Source organism: Coffea arabica, chromosome 3e, assembly GCF_036785885.1.
Source record: "Coffea arabica cultivar ET-39 chromosome 3e, Coffea Arabica ET-39 HiFi, whole genome shotgun sequence".
Taxonomy (NCBI): domain Eukaryota; kingdom Viridiplantae; phylum Streptophyta; class Magnoliopsida; order Gentianales; family Rubiaceae; genus Coffea; species Coffea arabica.
The window spans coordinates 10,752,145-10,766,913 of NC_092315.1; the positions used below are offsets into that span (position 1 = coordinate 10,752,145).

A 14,769-nucleotide genomic window follows, 5' to 3' on the forward strand; every position below is an offset into this window, starting at 1 on the left:
TTTTAAAAGTTGTATTTTCTCATCCGTCAACATCTGCAAATTTCAAATTGAGTATATCATTAAAAAAGAGTGCACAATACACTTCTTCCAATTATTATTTGACAAAACAAAAAAGAAAGTAAGAATAGTTAGCTAACATATATATTATAATGTAATCCATTTATAAGAAAAGTTAAATAAAAGTAATCACATAAAAGAAAATAATTTATTCATTATCTCAAGAAAAATAAAACTATTTGACAATGAAATAATTTATTCATCATCCCAAGAAAAATAAAACTGTTTGCCAATGAAGTTGTCTACAAATGAAATAAATTTAGAAGCCACAAGATTGCAAAAAAATCAAAATAAACCTAGCTTTCTTGCATTCATTGCAATCCAATTCAATCTAAAGTCTTCATGTTTTTCTGCTATCTGGATCCATTGCTCTCTGTAAGCTTTACTTTCACAAAAAATACTAGAAGCTGCAAGGTACAGTGGATCCATTTCTGTTAAACCCTGCATTTTGTCTAAAATCTCGTTACAATCTTTAATACTTGGTCCATCTGACTTTTCCAAGATCTCAATAACATTCATCAACTGACTATCAACATCATGTAGTTTTTCAACATTGGTTTTTTTTGGATGTTTGCCTTCACTCTTGATTTCCTGTTTTGATTTCTTAGTTGAAGAAGAGGCCATATCAATTTCTTCCGTTTCCAAATTGATACATGTCTGTGAACAAGATTCAAGACCATCCTGTGGTAATCCCTCTTTAGATGGACCCCACACATTTTTTCCGCTAGCCACAATACCATCAAATAATGCCCTCATTTCATTTGGATATTCCAGTGGATTAAAACAAAATTTGCTTGCTTTGGGATTATCCTGTAACAATATGTACAAAAAAATTATTTTCAAAAGTATGCCGATTATTTAAATAATAAATTTGATATATAAACTTAGGTACCTTTAAGTACTCTTCCCATTGCTTTGAAGTCCAATTGATGGTAGTGGTAACAGGGTCATAATGAGTATTCCCTGTGTTACCAATGAGTCTTGCCCAAATTATATATTTTTGTTTCAAATAATCCCATTCATTCTTCAATTTTCTTTGCGTAAAATCGCCCTTATTTTCAGCTTTCAAAGTTGATCTAATTCGTTCCCAACATTCTTTTTTTAAACTGCTTCCACTGTAATTATTAGGGCGTGCTTCAATCAAACATAATTCTATAAATCGCCGGAATACTTCCGAGTCTTTCCAATTAGCCCTGACAGAATTCTCTCGTTTCATACCTACATTGCACATAGGTAAACCTATATATCATAACATATAGAAAAGTAAAAAATAAAAATAAATGGAACTGAAAAAACAACATAAAAGGAATTTTTGTTGAATATGTAGAGACACCCATATTAAGGATAAGGCATATTACAGTTTGATCAAATGATCATACCACTAATGAAAGTTAAATTAAAGAATCAAGAATCTTAAATTAAATTATAAAATAAATTGTAATAAACAAGTTAGTTTGCATTAAATAGTCATGCCTTGAGAAATTTTGAAATGCATCATCATCAGTTAAGTCTTCGGATACATATATATATATATATATATATATATATATCTCCATTATGCTATTATCTATTCTAGTACTAAATTGGGACGACAAACTAAAAATTCTGGGAATCTATTTGCCTATTCAAAAGAGCAAATTGATGGCAAGGCAATATGATTTTATATGAAGTCAAACAGTGTGTCAGGCACCCACTAATATTTTCCTAGTTGTACTCTTATTAACTCATAGGCATGTTAACGATTCGGCTCTAAGGAACTATTTTTTGGTGTTAGCATAAATATTTAAGCCATATAAATGTGTGCAAAGACTTATAGAGCTAATGTTTTTGACATTTAGCCTGTTAAGTGACACCAAAGCATTGGTAATCCAAGGCTATACTATAGTTGCAATACAACTCCCACTCCCAAAATAAAATAATAATAATATAACTAGTGATGGTACCTGTTTAAGCTTAGGAATTCGTGATGGCCTCCCTTCACAGTTTGATAAGAAAAGTCCAAATATAAGCAAAAGGAAGCTGCAATAAACAAGATTTAAATTCACACCAAATTATATCGAAATTTAATTATTTCAATAGAAAAATGTTGAAGTAAAACAACAAATAATCAATGTCACTTACCTTGGAAAAAATGAATTTGAGATCGCTGAGTACGGTAGCAATAAAAAAAATTTGGGAGGAAAAAATGACAAAATTATGAAAGAGTAGAAAGATGGAAAAAGATAAAGAGTAGACAGATGTGAGGAGCATGGAGAAATTGTAAAAGTCATTAAATAGGGAGAAAATAGAAGTAGAAAGCCATTAGACAGAGAATATCAGGTTATTTAATTAGATAAGGATTTTGAATAGAGAATATCAGGTTGTTTTGTTTAATTAGATAAGAATTTTGAATAGAGAATATTAGGTTGTTTAATTAGATAAGGATTTTTAATGTAATTAACAAACAGGGATAGATTTGGTAGATAAGATAAAGTAGTTGAAGTAAATCTCTTGATTCTTATCAAATTAAGCATTCAGTTACGATTCTTGTGCTGAAAAAAATACATACAAATTCAGCACCACTTAATAGGTTCAGCAGGTGACTTTTTATTTATCAAACACCCAAAACCTCTGAATGTCTGAATGAATTCAGTTTCAGCACTTTTTTATGTTATCAAACAGGCACTAAGTCCATTTAGAGTTGAATTCGTGTCAATCGAATCGCGTACGCTCATTTTTAATCTTTTTACTTTTGCATTCTGACCTCTGAATGTCTGAATGAATTCAGTTTCAGCACTTTTTTATGTTATCAAACAGGTACTAAATCCATTTAGAGTTGAATTCGTGTCAATCGAATCGCGTACGCTCATTTTTAATCTTTTTACTTTTGCATTCTGTCAATTTTTCCCCGGCATTTGATACTTCCATAGTACCTATTTTAGTTTCACAGTAAAAGAAGGTGAATTGTTCATGTCTCTTATATAATATAATTTACTTCATTTTATACTGTTTCTGAATATAGAAATGCCCAATTAAGCTAAAGCTCTAAATCAGGGCAGAATAAGAACCAAATAAATTGTGTCAATTCAGCTTAGGCTTCTATGCAAGTATGTACTTAATGAGCAAAACTCTCTTTGGTATCAAGATAGTCTCAAAGCGCACTGTTGTGGCCCTTTTCTGATGGAAAAAATAATAATAAAGTATCGTTTCTGGAAAAAAAAAATAAAAGAATGGCTTTGGAAATGGTTTATGGTTTGAAAAACAAAAGGCCAACTATGGGGTTCTAAAAATGCAACGATTTGGAAAGACAAAAAATAGGCTAGAAGAAAGAGTGTTTAGTAAAAGTTATAAATTGCCACCCGGTATTGTATTATATGATTCATCAAGTTACCCAAAAAAATTTGCAAAATAATATTTTAATTGGAAAAACAATAGGAAAAAGAAACATTTTCTAAATGATTTCAAATTTTTGAGAAAACCAAGAGACATAGGCTTGGCAAGTCCTGTTGTGAGGAAGGAAGGTCCAGGTATTAAGCCCAAGTACCAACCTACACGTAAAATCTGATTGCAAGGTTTAGTAGAAGCATTCTTACAACAACCGTAACGTATCCCAATTTTGGGATATCGCCTTGGACTACAATGGTTGCCATCGAGTAGAACGGGCAGGAAACCTCAAAATTCAACAACCTGTCCAATCCGTTCAGTAATTTGAAAGGATGGATTGGGTCAGTTGGATTATGGGTTTTGTTGGGTTGGGTAAGTACAACTCAATTTATTTATTGGGCAGGTTATTTTTTTTATTTGAATACCTAATATTCAACTTGTTTAAAAATAATTCAATACGCATCTGTCTAATCACCTGTATTTAGATATGTGTTAATAATTCATTGACCAATTTGTATTTAAAATTCTCATATATATGTTTTCAATCAATTTTTAAAATTTTTATTTAAAAGAAAAAAAATTGAAATAAAAAGTCATGCTTATTTTACTTTTATAACAATACTTAAACTTGCTCAACATCTATAATAATTTATTATGTCTTTTAAAAGTATGTTGCTTTCCTCCCTTTTTTTTATTGTTGTTCTCTGATTGCTACTTATTTCTATTTGTTAATAGTTCGTGTACCCAGAATAGAATTTTAAATTTGTTCTAATTGCATTCTTTTACATTTCTTAATTCCTCACCAATATTATAATACAACAAATTATATGTCTCTTAATTACATTTTTTAGCATAATATAATCTAGCATTCAATAATTTAAATATACAGAATATTACAACTTACAATAGAGCAAATACAAATAGTAAAAGTGTTAAATAAGTTGTGACAAAAATAAGTTTCAATCAATTAATGGTGTTAAAAAGTATAAAGCAAACAAATTTTTTTAGCTAATCTATTTAAATGTACAATTTATTATCTAAAATTCGCAATACAAACAACATAAAATATTATTGTATTTATGACGTATTTTCAAGGAGTTTTAGAAGTGAGTGTGGGTTTGTGTGTGTGAAAGTGTGTTAGCGTGCGAAAATATATTTATGCATTTGAAAATGTATTTATGTATGTAAAAAAAATCTTTTTGTATGTGTAAATGTATAAGAGAGAATTTATATATCACAATGTATTAATTAATATATTGAGTCATATTTGGGTCATGGGTTTGAAATGACCCAATATGATCCAACCCAAAATCAATCCAATCTAAAGTTAAGCGGGTTAGATAAATCCCATTTAAGTGAAAACCTAATATCAACCCTTCCAACCCGATCAATTGCCAAGTATACTATCGAGTATTGAACTTTTGGTCAGTTAAGTCAAGTTTACACTGTTTTGTTTGTCTAAGGGTCTGTTTGATAACATAAAATAGTGCTAAAACTGAACCTTTTCAGACATTCAGATGTTTTGAATGTTTGATAAATGAAAATCCATCTGCTGAATTTGTTAAGCAGTGATGAACTTGTGTGTATTTTTTTCAGCACAAGAATTCTAACTAAATGTTTAATTCTGATAAGAATCAATAGAATTATTTCAACTATCTTATCTTATCTACCAAATCTATCCTTGTTTGTTAATTATATTCAAAATTCTTATCTAATTAAACAACCTGATATTTTCTATATAACGGTTTTTTGTTTCTCTTTTCTCTCTTTTTAATGACTTTCATTTTTTCTCCATACTCCTTATATAATATATTTCATCTTTTATATTAATTTGATTTAAAAATAAATATTATCATTTTCATACCTAACAATTTTAAGCTAATTAAATTGTAGGTTCTATTTTTTTGAATGAAAAGATATAAGGGCAAAATTGTCAAATTAAACTTATTAAGCATTCAGTTATAAATATTTATCAAACAGCATAAATAAGTTTAACATTAAAATTCAAACATTTATATATTTCTTTTCAGTGCTTAAAATTCAGCGAATTAATTGTTTCAGTATTCAGATTTCAGAATTCAGAATTCAGACTTCAGAATTCAGATTCAGTTTTATCAAACGGAACCTAAGACTAGTACAGTCGATTCTTATTCCAGATTTGAAGTATATTATCTCCTGGATACCATCCACTATTACTTTGATTTCCTTGAAAACTTTATACTCAAGTGGACTCGGCATCTACGATTTTTAGTGATAGTGACCGCTGTGCAATGGATGGAGTAACACATAAAAAATCACTTCGAAAGGATAAGATTAGGATCATTCTAGGTTTTGGCTAAAACTTCCATTCTATGTTTTGAAACTCAAACCAAGAAGCGACTCGATTGAAATCGGAGATTAGGAGTCAATAAGTTCGATCAGTTAATTCAAGAGTCAAATCGGATGATATCATAAATACGTCATAAATATATATTAATGATATATAATGAAAATAATATATAAAAGTTCCCTTTAACTTAGTGGTTTACAACTTTACAGAGTTATTTGATGAGTTTAGATTTAGTCCAAAGGGACTCTAGTTAAATAATTTTAAAAGCTATAAGTAGAAATGTAATTTAGAAAATGTGAGGGGTTAGTTTTACACTTTGCTAAAACTACAAGGGTCAAAACACAACTATAAAAAAGTTTTAGGGTATCCAAAGCAAATGAATTTCAAACTAACTCCTTGCTGTTTTCTGTGTTGCGGCCGTCATTTACTATAGTATAATCTATACGTCAATTTCTTGTTAAATAATTTTAAAAGCTATAAGTAGAAATGTAATTTAGAAAATGCGAGGGGTTAGTTTTACACATTGCTAAAACTACAAGGGTCAAAACACAACTATAAAAAAGTTTTAGGGTATCCAAAGCAAATGAATTTCAAACCTAACTCCTTGCTGTTTTCTTTGTTGCGGCCGTCATTTACTATAGTATAATCTATACGTCAATTTCTTGTTCTCTGACCAAAGCCTTTTGGTTTTTATTAGTAATTTTGATTCATGGCTTTTGAGAAAGAAACCACGACGAGAATCAGCCGGGAAATAAGGAGGAGTGTGGTCCAGATACTGCTGTGAAGAATGGTGGAGAAGGGGAAAAAGAAGTTGCCGAAGAAAGAGGCCATCACTTGCTTTGCTTTTTTTTTCTTTTTTGTCTTTTTTCTTCTTCTTTCTCTAGATTACACCATAGCTCTTTCTTTTCTTTTATCACACAATAAACACACATGAAAACTCTCTTTTCTCTTCCCTTTTTTGCTCTTTTCTTTTATTTTTCCCCTTCTTTCTCTTATTTGATTGCAAATGTTCAACAAATTAGTTGCATGAGAAATGGGTTTAAAGAATTTAGATAATGGAATTTTTCTTGCAATTTGGTTTATAATTTGATTTTAGATTAGTTCTTTGCTGCTAGCCAAATATCAAAGGAAGATAAGGGGTAAAAAAGTCATCACAATATGAGAATGGAAAAAATCAGGTTTTGTCCATTTTCACCTGTTTCCGCTCAAATCTGATTTTGATAGGATTTGACCGAATTTTTGAGATGCAATTTTTTACGATTGAATGTCTATTTAAAAACATCACTTCCAAGACCATAGTACGAAGATTTTCTCAAATTTTTGGTCATACAATTGTGCAAAAACAATCCCACATCAATTAGCCAAAAAATCTTTGGATTAGAGATGACCCTGGTCGTGAAACTAATTAAGTAAACAAAATCCGCTGCATACTATTCACATCATTTTCTGTATAGTTAGATCCGATCAAATATTTGGTTTGGATAGAAGATTGAATTCGTCATATGCGTTATTGAAAATTTTTTGTATTATATTGGTTAATCAAGTATAACCCCAAAAAGCAGCAATCTAATGTTTAATTGATGTACAAATAATCCAACAAAAAGTATCCATGATTTCGTTGTTAGTTTGAAATACTTGCTAATTTGGATAGCCTTTTTTTGGTAAAAAAAAATTCTTTTCTTTATCGCTTCATGAACATGTTTTCAATTATTTACATTTCTAGTGATTTGTTATCAGCTTATTCAATGTAAATTACATTACAAAACCTGGTATAGTATCATTCTAAAAAGGTTTTCAAAATAATCTCAATGTTAACATTACTCAACTTTTTAGTGAAAAATAAGTAAACCTGCTTCATAATGCATGAGAATATTTTGCCATCACATCAGAAGTGCTCATGCAAGAGACACAATTACATAGGTGCATATTACATAGGTGCATATTACATGATCACTCATCAAGCTGTTATTTCTATTTCACACTACAAACTACTGAGGCTGTTTAAGCATTGATGGGTAATCACGACCTAGCTTTATTAGTTCGCAGTCTCTGCATCAACAGCTTCATCAGGATGTCCACCATGGCCGCCACCACCACGTCCTCCATAGCCGCCACCGCGTCCTCCATAGCCACCACCACCACGTCCTCCATAGCCACCACCAGGATACCCTCCATATCCACCCCCGTGATATCCTCCATAACCACCACGGCCGCCACCGCCACGTCCGCCATAGCCACCACCCGGGTACCCTCCATATCCGCCCCCATGATATCCTCCATGACCTCCTCCTGGATAGCCCCCATATCCACCACCGCGGTACCCTCCATATCCTCCTCCACGGTACCCTCCGTAGCCATCAGTCTCAACTGCATTAGCTGCAAAGAAGAAAAATACGGCGTAGGCGTTAGTTACCGTAATCGCAATTCTGAAATGTAAGGTTTGGACCGAATTGTCCACACTTTTTTAGGCAGCATATCAAGAAACATCGTAATCATTTGAACATTTATCTGTGTCAAGTTAGTATCGTACAAATATCCTTAAAATGGATTATTACTACTAACAAATGGCTAGTTTTACCATAGTCAATCACAGTTTCAAAATTTCAATAAAAAGTATGTTTTATGCATAGAGAAGTACTAGTGTAAAATTTATTTTGACACAACAAGTACAGGAAAATGATCCAGTTGCACTATACTCCAAGCCCCACGTTGGGAAAGGCTTAACAATTGCATGTACACCATGCTAAGGTGTATGTACACCTCAGCTATGTAGCTTTTCTACTCCGACGCTTCACATGCACGACCAAAATCTATCTGAAATGTTAAACTGTGTAGTCCAAAATTTTATGATCCATATAAATTTGGAAAGAGAATAAATGATAAAATTTGAACTAGAGAATAAATTCTTACAATTGTCAACAGACGTGGAAGTCTCAGCCAATTCTCTAGCAGCAACCTCTGAGGTAATCATTAAAGCTATAGCCAAGGAAATGAAAAGGAAAAGAAGTGTCTTTGAACCCATTTTTTGCTCAGGGAAAACTTATGTATTGAAAAACTGGTTTTTGGAAGGATGAGAAAGCTGGTATAGAGTGGTCTCTATTTATAGGAAAATCTTTGCCACATTTCTGTCAAAAGGGTCGGGGAGTCGGCCCACCAGGTAGTTGGGCGATGAAGAGATGATTGTTTGCACTTGGTAGAAAGTCCATATTATCATAAATTACAGTCCCTTTAGTGAAAGTTATGAAATAGAAAGATGTACCTAAAAGCGTTTATTCCAATTTCTACATGTTTTAAAGACACATAGACTTCGAGAACTATGGAGAGGATAATGATCATGTCCAATATTCAACAATATGTCCAAGTATTGTTGACAATTTGGACTCTGCTGATTACTTCGATTGATTATGATTATTACAAATTGATTAAATTGTCAAACTTTTTTTTTGGAAGAAGAAGAAAAGAAACAAGGAAGAACATGCCAAACTTTGCAATAGTTCCAAGAGAGGTATGATTGGAAGGCTACTTAATTATGTTACGTTTTGCATTACAAAAACATGTTTTGTGGTAAACCCCGGCCCTTCCGATTCATAAATGCTTGGGCTGAACATGAGGAATTCTTGGGGGTGGTGAGGAAATCCTGGGAGCAAGAGTGCACGAGGCCGCCATTGCACGTCTTATGCTCGAAGCTACAATGGTTAAGGAAGTGTATTCAACCCTGAAATAGGGAAAGAGTAGGTAATTTCACTGCCAATGTTCGGGAGGCTGAGGCTGAGGTGGCACGACTGGAGCAAGCTATGGAGGACGGGGGCACGGATGAAGCTCAGGTGTGTCTACAACAGGCCCAGGCTCATCTCAGTCGAGCTCTAAGTATGGAGGAATCCTTGTGGAAGCAGCGGTCTAAGGTCAAATGGTTGCAATTAGGTGACAGGAACACAAAGTTTTTCCACTCGGTGGTGAAACAACGCCGTATGCAGGCAGTAATTCATGGGATACAAGACTGTAATCAGGAGTGGGTGACTGAGGATGAGCTTGTAGGAGCGGAAGTTGTCAGGTATTTCTCCGTACTCTTCTCAAAGGAGGAGGATTCCTTCTCATCTGCGACTCTTGGGGTCATCCCACGCTTACTCTCGGAGGCAAACAATGCGGTCTTACAAGAAGTTCCATCCATAGAAGAAGTTCGCCAGGTGATTTTTGAGATGGACGGGGATAGTGCTGCTGGGCCTGATGGTTTTACTGGAAAATTTTTCACCTCCTCTTGGGACATAATTGGGGAGGATGTATATCGCGTTGTACAAAGTTTTTTCTGTGGGGAGGAATTGCCCAGGCGAGTGACTGCTACTTCTCTAGTTTTACTGGCCAAGGTTGCACGTCCTAAGGATTTTTCTGAATTCCATCCGATCAGCTTGTGTAATTTTGTCAACAAGATTATCTCTAAACTTCTGGCCAATCGTCTTGCTTCTGTCCTCCCCAAGATAATTTTGGAGAACCAAAGTGGATTCGTCCGGGGATGGTTGATATCTGACAATTATTTGTTAGCTCAGGAATTGGTCTCTTCGATTGGCCGGGCTGCAAGGGGAGGTAACGTTGCTTTGAAGCTAGATATGATGAAAGCTTATGATCGGGTTGTGTGGCCTTTTTTGATCAATGTGCTCAGAGCGTTTGGATTCGGAGAGCGGTGGATAGATATGGTTTGGAGGTTAATATCAAATGTCTGGTTTTCAGTGGTGGTAAATGGGTCGTCGTACGGTTTTTTAAATCAACCTGGGGGTTTCGTCAAGGGGACCCCCTTTCTCCTGCGCTATTTATCATTGGGACTGAGGTGTTATTGAGGTCGCTAAATAATTTGCAGAGTCATCGGGGGTTTCAGGGGTTTCGTGTCCCCAGGGGATGTCCTCAAGTGTCTCACTTGGGGTGCGCCGATGATGTGTTGATCTTCTCCAGTGCCTCGATGAAATCCTTGAAGCTAGTGAAGCAGGTATTAACTGATTATGAGGCGGTTTCCGGGCAAAGAATCAATGCAAGGAAGAGCTGTTTCTTGGTGCACCCGACGGTTTCTCCGTCCAAGAGATTGGGAATTCAGAGGGTAACGGGGTTCTCGTATAAGTCGTTCCCGATTAAGTACCTTGGTTTTCCTCTTTATTATGGGCGGCGAAAGAAGGATTTTTTTGGGGGGTTGTGTCATGCCGTCATTCTACGGGTGTTATCCTGGCAGAATAGGTTGTTGTTGCAGGGTGAGAGGATTGTGTTGTTGAAACATGTCCTTTCTGCTATGCCGATGTACCTGTTGATGACGGCTTCGCCCCCCAAAGCTATTTTCAAGCAGCTGGAAGGTATTTTTTCTAATTTCCTGTGGGGGTCGACTGACGAAGGTCCCAAACACCATTGGATTCGGTGGAAAGATTTGTGTGTTTCACGCGAAGAAAAGAGGGTTGGCTTCCGTCTACTAGAGGATATTCATAGGGCCTTCTCCATCAAATTATGGTGGAATTTTCGTTCCAAGTCGTCCTTGTGGGCCTCATTTATGCATGCAAAGTTTTGCCGGGTAGCGCACCCCAACTTGGTATTTTCTGAGAAGGGCTCAGAGGGGTGGAGAAGGATGGTGAAAGTCCGAGCCTTGGCAGAGAGGCACATTGGATGGATCATCTGGTCCGGGAGTTCTAATTTTTGGTTTGACAATTGGCTAGGTATTGAGGGGTTGGCGGATCAGTTGGATAGCGTGTCGGACCACAAGGTGGCGGAATTTGTGCAAGGCGGTTCTTGGGACGTCCGCAGGATTTCACAATGGGTACCTCTGGATATAGTTGAGGAGATTGGCCGAATGCACCCACCTGTTGGGTCGCTTCCTGATCTAATGGTTTGGCAACCGGAGCCATCGGGTCATTTTATGCTCAAGACGGCTTTCTCCTTGGTCCAGCATCATTCTACGCCTTCGCCGCTATTCAATCGCATTTAGCATCCAGGGATGTCGCTGAGGGTTTCGTTTTTCCTCTTGCACCTGCTGTGGGATCGCCTCCCCTTGGATTGTTCCGTATGGAAGTTGGGGATTCAGGGACCTTCACGATGTTCGTGCTGCCTATCTCTTGAGATTGAGACGACGGAGCGTTTGTTTGGTGATAGGGTGTTGGCACAGTATGTGTGGAGGTTCTTTGGGGCTCTGGTTGGAGTAGGTTGGTCAGGGTCTTCGTTTCGCGTATGTATGGCAGCCTGGTGGGAGGGATGGCAACGGAATAAACTTTTGTGGTTTGTCCATCAGGTTGTCCCTTTGATGATCTGCTGGCATCTCTGGAAGGCTCGCAATGGTATGAAGTACGAGGTCAAGAGGATTGTAGGGGCACAGGTATGTCAACTGATCTTCTCAGAGATGCTACAGTTGTTCAGGATCCAGTTTCCGGACTGCCGGGTTCCGTCGTGGTCGTGGATCCAGTTCCATTTGGCCATATCAACATGGAAACCGGCGGTTTCACATAGGTTGGTGAAATGGGTGCGACCTTTCCATGGAAGTCTAAAGCTTAACACGGACGGTTGTTCGAAGGGTAACCCTGGCTTGAGTGGAGGAGGGCAGGTGCTGCGTGATGGGGGGGGAGGATGGTGCTGGCATTTTCCTGTAGTTTCGGTTTGGCTTCGAGCATGCAGGCTGAGGCCCACACCCTGTTGTTTGGGGTCAAGTTGTGTCTCTAGAGGGGCATTGATACCTTGGACGTTGAACTGGACTCGTTGGTTTTAGTTCGTATCTTGAATCGCTTAGTACATTGCCCATGGGGCATTCACACGGAGGTGCAGCAATTGATGGGGGTGGCGCATCATTTTCCTCGGATTCTTCACTGTTACTGTCAGGCGAACTAGGTCGCGGATATATTGGCAAATTCTGGTTGTCAGCAGGCCCGTGACGATATATATTTGGCAGCTTCGGATTTGCCCCGTTTAGCGTGAGGAGCTTTATTTCTAGATAGGCTAGGAGTGCCATCCCTCCGCTAGGTTGTTGTGAGGGAGGGCTAGTTTTTAAGCATGGGCGCTTGTAACTTTGGCCTTTTCCGTTTAATAAGATAATCTTTTGTTTAAAAAAAAAAAAAACTAATTGTGTATTCTTTTTATTCTTTAAGTTTTGCCCATACATTAAATACTACTAAATAGGGCAGATTTTAGCGTTCCATTTAGATTTCATACTGACCCCAAGTTAAATATATCATTGGATAATGAAATAAGTAATTTTGACATTTAGATTGCAACAATTTAAATAATTCAAAATATAGCTAATTTTCATTCTTGAGATATTCAAATTGAAGGAATAATTCCCTAAAGGAATCATAGAATTTTCCCTAAATATGAGTTCCAAGTTTGGTTCTATTGCATCATTTGTAGTCTAAGCTCTTTCCAATGTTTTAAAACTTGGAACCTTAATTGAACCGATGAGGTTTTCGGATAGAGGTTCAACCGGTTAGACTGATTCAATCTTGGTTTAATGAATTTTTTAAAAACATAATTTATATGAATATATATGTACAAAATAAGACATACAATGGACTAATTTAAGATTTTATATGATGAAAATTTTAATGTTTTCAAAGAATTTGGATTTTCAGAAACAAAAATGTTAAATTATAAGTTGCAACAAATGAATTTCATCTCAATTCAATTGTATCTACCAAAAACTAATCTTAAATCCAACCCAAAAATACCACAATATTCTAAAATTATACAAAATTCACGTCCATTGGAATTAGACATTATGAGTTTAAATTTTTAATTTACGTTTTTGGGATTTAGAGATTATAACTTTAAAAAAAAAGAAGTTTGGAATTTGAAGAAAGTCAGGAAAATAGAAAACAGAGATGCAAACTTGATAAAAGGCAAAAAAATGAGAAGAAAGCGAGTGGATGTGGCATTTAATAATTAGTTTTTAGGGTTAAGGAAAACCTATTCTTATAGATATATATATATTTCAATTGAATAAACAAAAACAAAAAACCACCGGTTCAATGGTTCAATCCAGTTCAAACGGTTCTTACCAGTTTTTAACTTCAATTAACCCAAGGTATGAACCGGACAGAAACTATGACCAGTTCACGGCCAATCGGTCGAACTAGCCAGTCCGGTCCGATTTTCGAAACAATGGTTCTTTCCCTTATCTCGCATTAACACTTTTTCCTAGTTCAACATATATGGTTCAATTGCAAGGCAAACTGGTCATACGTAACCGTCAAATACGGTGTACTCAAATATGGAGTAAAATGAAGCAATATTTTTCAGGAAGAAGGTGTAGGAACTCAAGTCATTATTTGGTGTCAAAATTATCAAATTTGGCATTTGGGATAAACTAGTTATATACAGTGCCACATAACCAGTGCGCATCAGAAACACACACACTTAATAAAAGTACTCCTCAAGTTCTTTTGGTAAATGTCGAATTTGACAGAGCTTTTGCCGGGAAACATATGTACGTTCTATTTCATTGATTTTTTTTTTTGATAAAATAGAATAAAAAGAAATATAAATTGAAAACTTACAATGTGAACATCCTAAGCCAATTTTCTTGACAAACAGCATATGAAGCCTTTTGTTGTCTCAAATGCGATTGCGACCTTCTAATTTCATTTATATTGCTGTCCTATCTTGGCATTGCAAGAAGTCAAAACTTGCTGCTTCACTGCTTAAACCGCTGCTTGTCTTATTAGCTATCATTCATTAATGCATTCACGAAGACTTCAACGTGATGAATGCTCTAACAAACATTCATTTGTCGAGAGGGTCATGATCCATTAACTAAGATTGCGAATTCAAGAACTAGATATCCTAAATTTTTTCTTTGGATGAATTTTTCGTACACTAATAGTGTACATATTATCAGTTTTGGATGACTGATAACTATGCAAAATTTATCTTTAAAATTCAATTTTTGCACATGTATCATAAATTTAACAGTGATTGTGTATATAATATCAGTGTATATAATTTACCATTTTTTCTTTTTGTTTCTTAAATTTCACACCTCTAGTTTAAAAAAAAAAAAAAAAGAATGAGCA

At 35.4% G+C, this 14,769-nt stretch overlaps 2 protein-coding genes across 2 annotated transcripts; both read right to left on the reverse strand.

Annotated features, from left to right (window-relative positions):
- Positions 1–342: 342 nt before the first annotated feature.
- On the reverse strand, positions 343–1,273 carry LOC113737335 (L10-interacting MYB domain-containing protein-like). The gene is made up of 2 exons (XM_027264581.1): positions 950–1,273; positions 343–867 (listed from the first exon to the last, which is right to left on the reverse strand). Exons 1-2 carry the CDS (start codon positions 1,271–1,273, stop codon positions 343–345), a joined length of 849 nt encoding a protein of 282 aa, XP_027120382.1.
- Positions 1,274–7,575: 6,302 nt separating this feature from the next.
- On the reverse strand, positions 7,576–8,816 carry LOC113736435 (uncharacterized). The gene is made up of 2 exons (XM_027263389.2): positions 8,660–8,816; positions 7,576–8,125 (listed from the first exon to the last, which is right to left on the reverse strand). Exons 1-2 carry the CDS (start codon positions 8,769–8,771, stop codon positions 7,785–7,787), a joined length of 453 nt encoding a protein of 150 aa, XP_027119190.1. The 5' UTR covers positions 8,772–8,816; the 3' UTR covers positions 7,576–7,784.
- Between the last annotated feature and the right edge of the window lie 5,953 nt (positions 8,817–14,769).

Excerpts from the sequence above, each read along its gene's own strand:
- LOC113737335 (XM_027264581.1), bottom strand. The coding sequence starts at position 1,273 with ATGAAACGAGAGAATTCTGTCAGGGCTAATTGGAAAGACTCGGAAGTA. Across the intron at positions 868-949 it reads AATGGGAAGAGTACTTAAAG|GATAATCCCAAAGCAAGCAA; the intron begins GTACCTAAGTTT and ends ATATTGTTACAG.
- LOC113736435 (XM_027263389.2), bottom strand. The coding sequence starts at position 8,771 with ATGGGTTCAAAGACACTTCTTTTCCTTTTCATTTCCTTGGCTATAGCT. Across the intron at positions 8,126-8,659 it reads TTCCACGTCTGTTGACAATT|CTAATGCAGTTGAGACTGAT; the intron begins GTAAGAATTTAT and ends TCTTCTTTGCAG.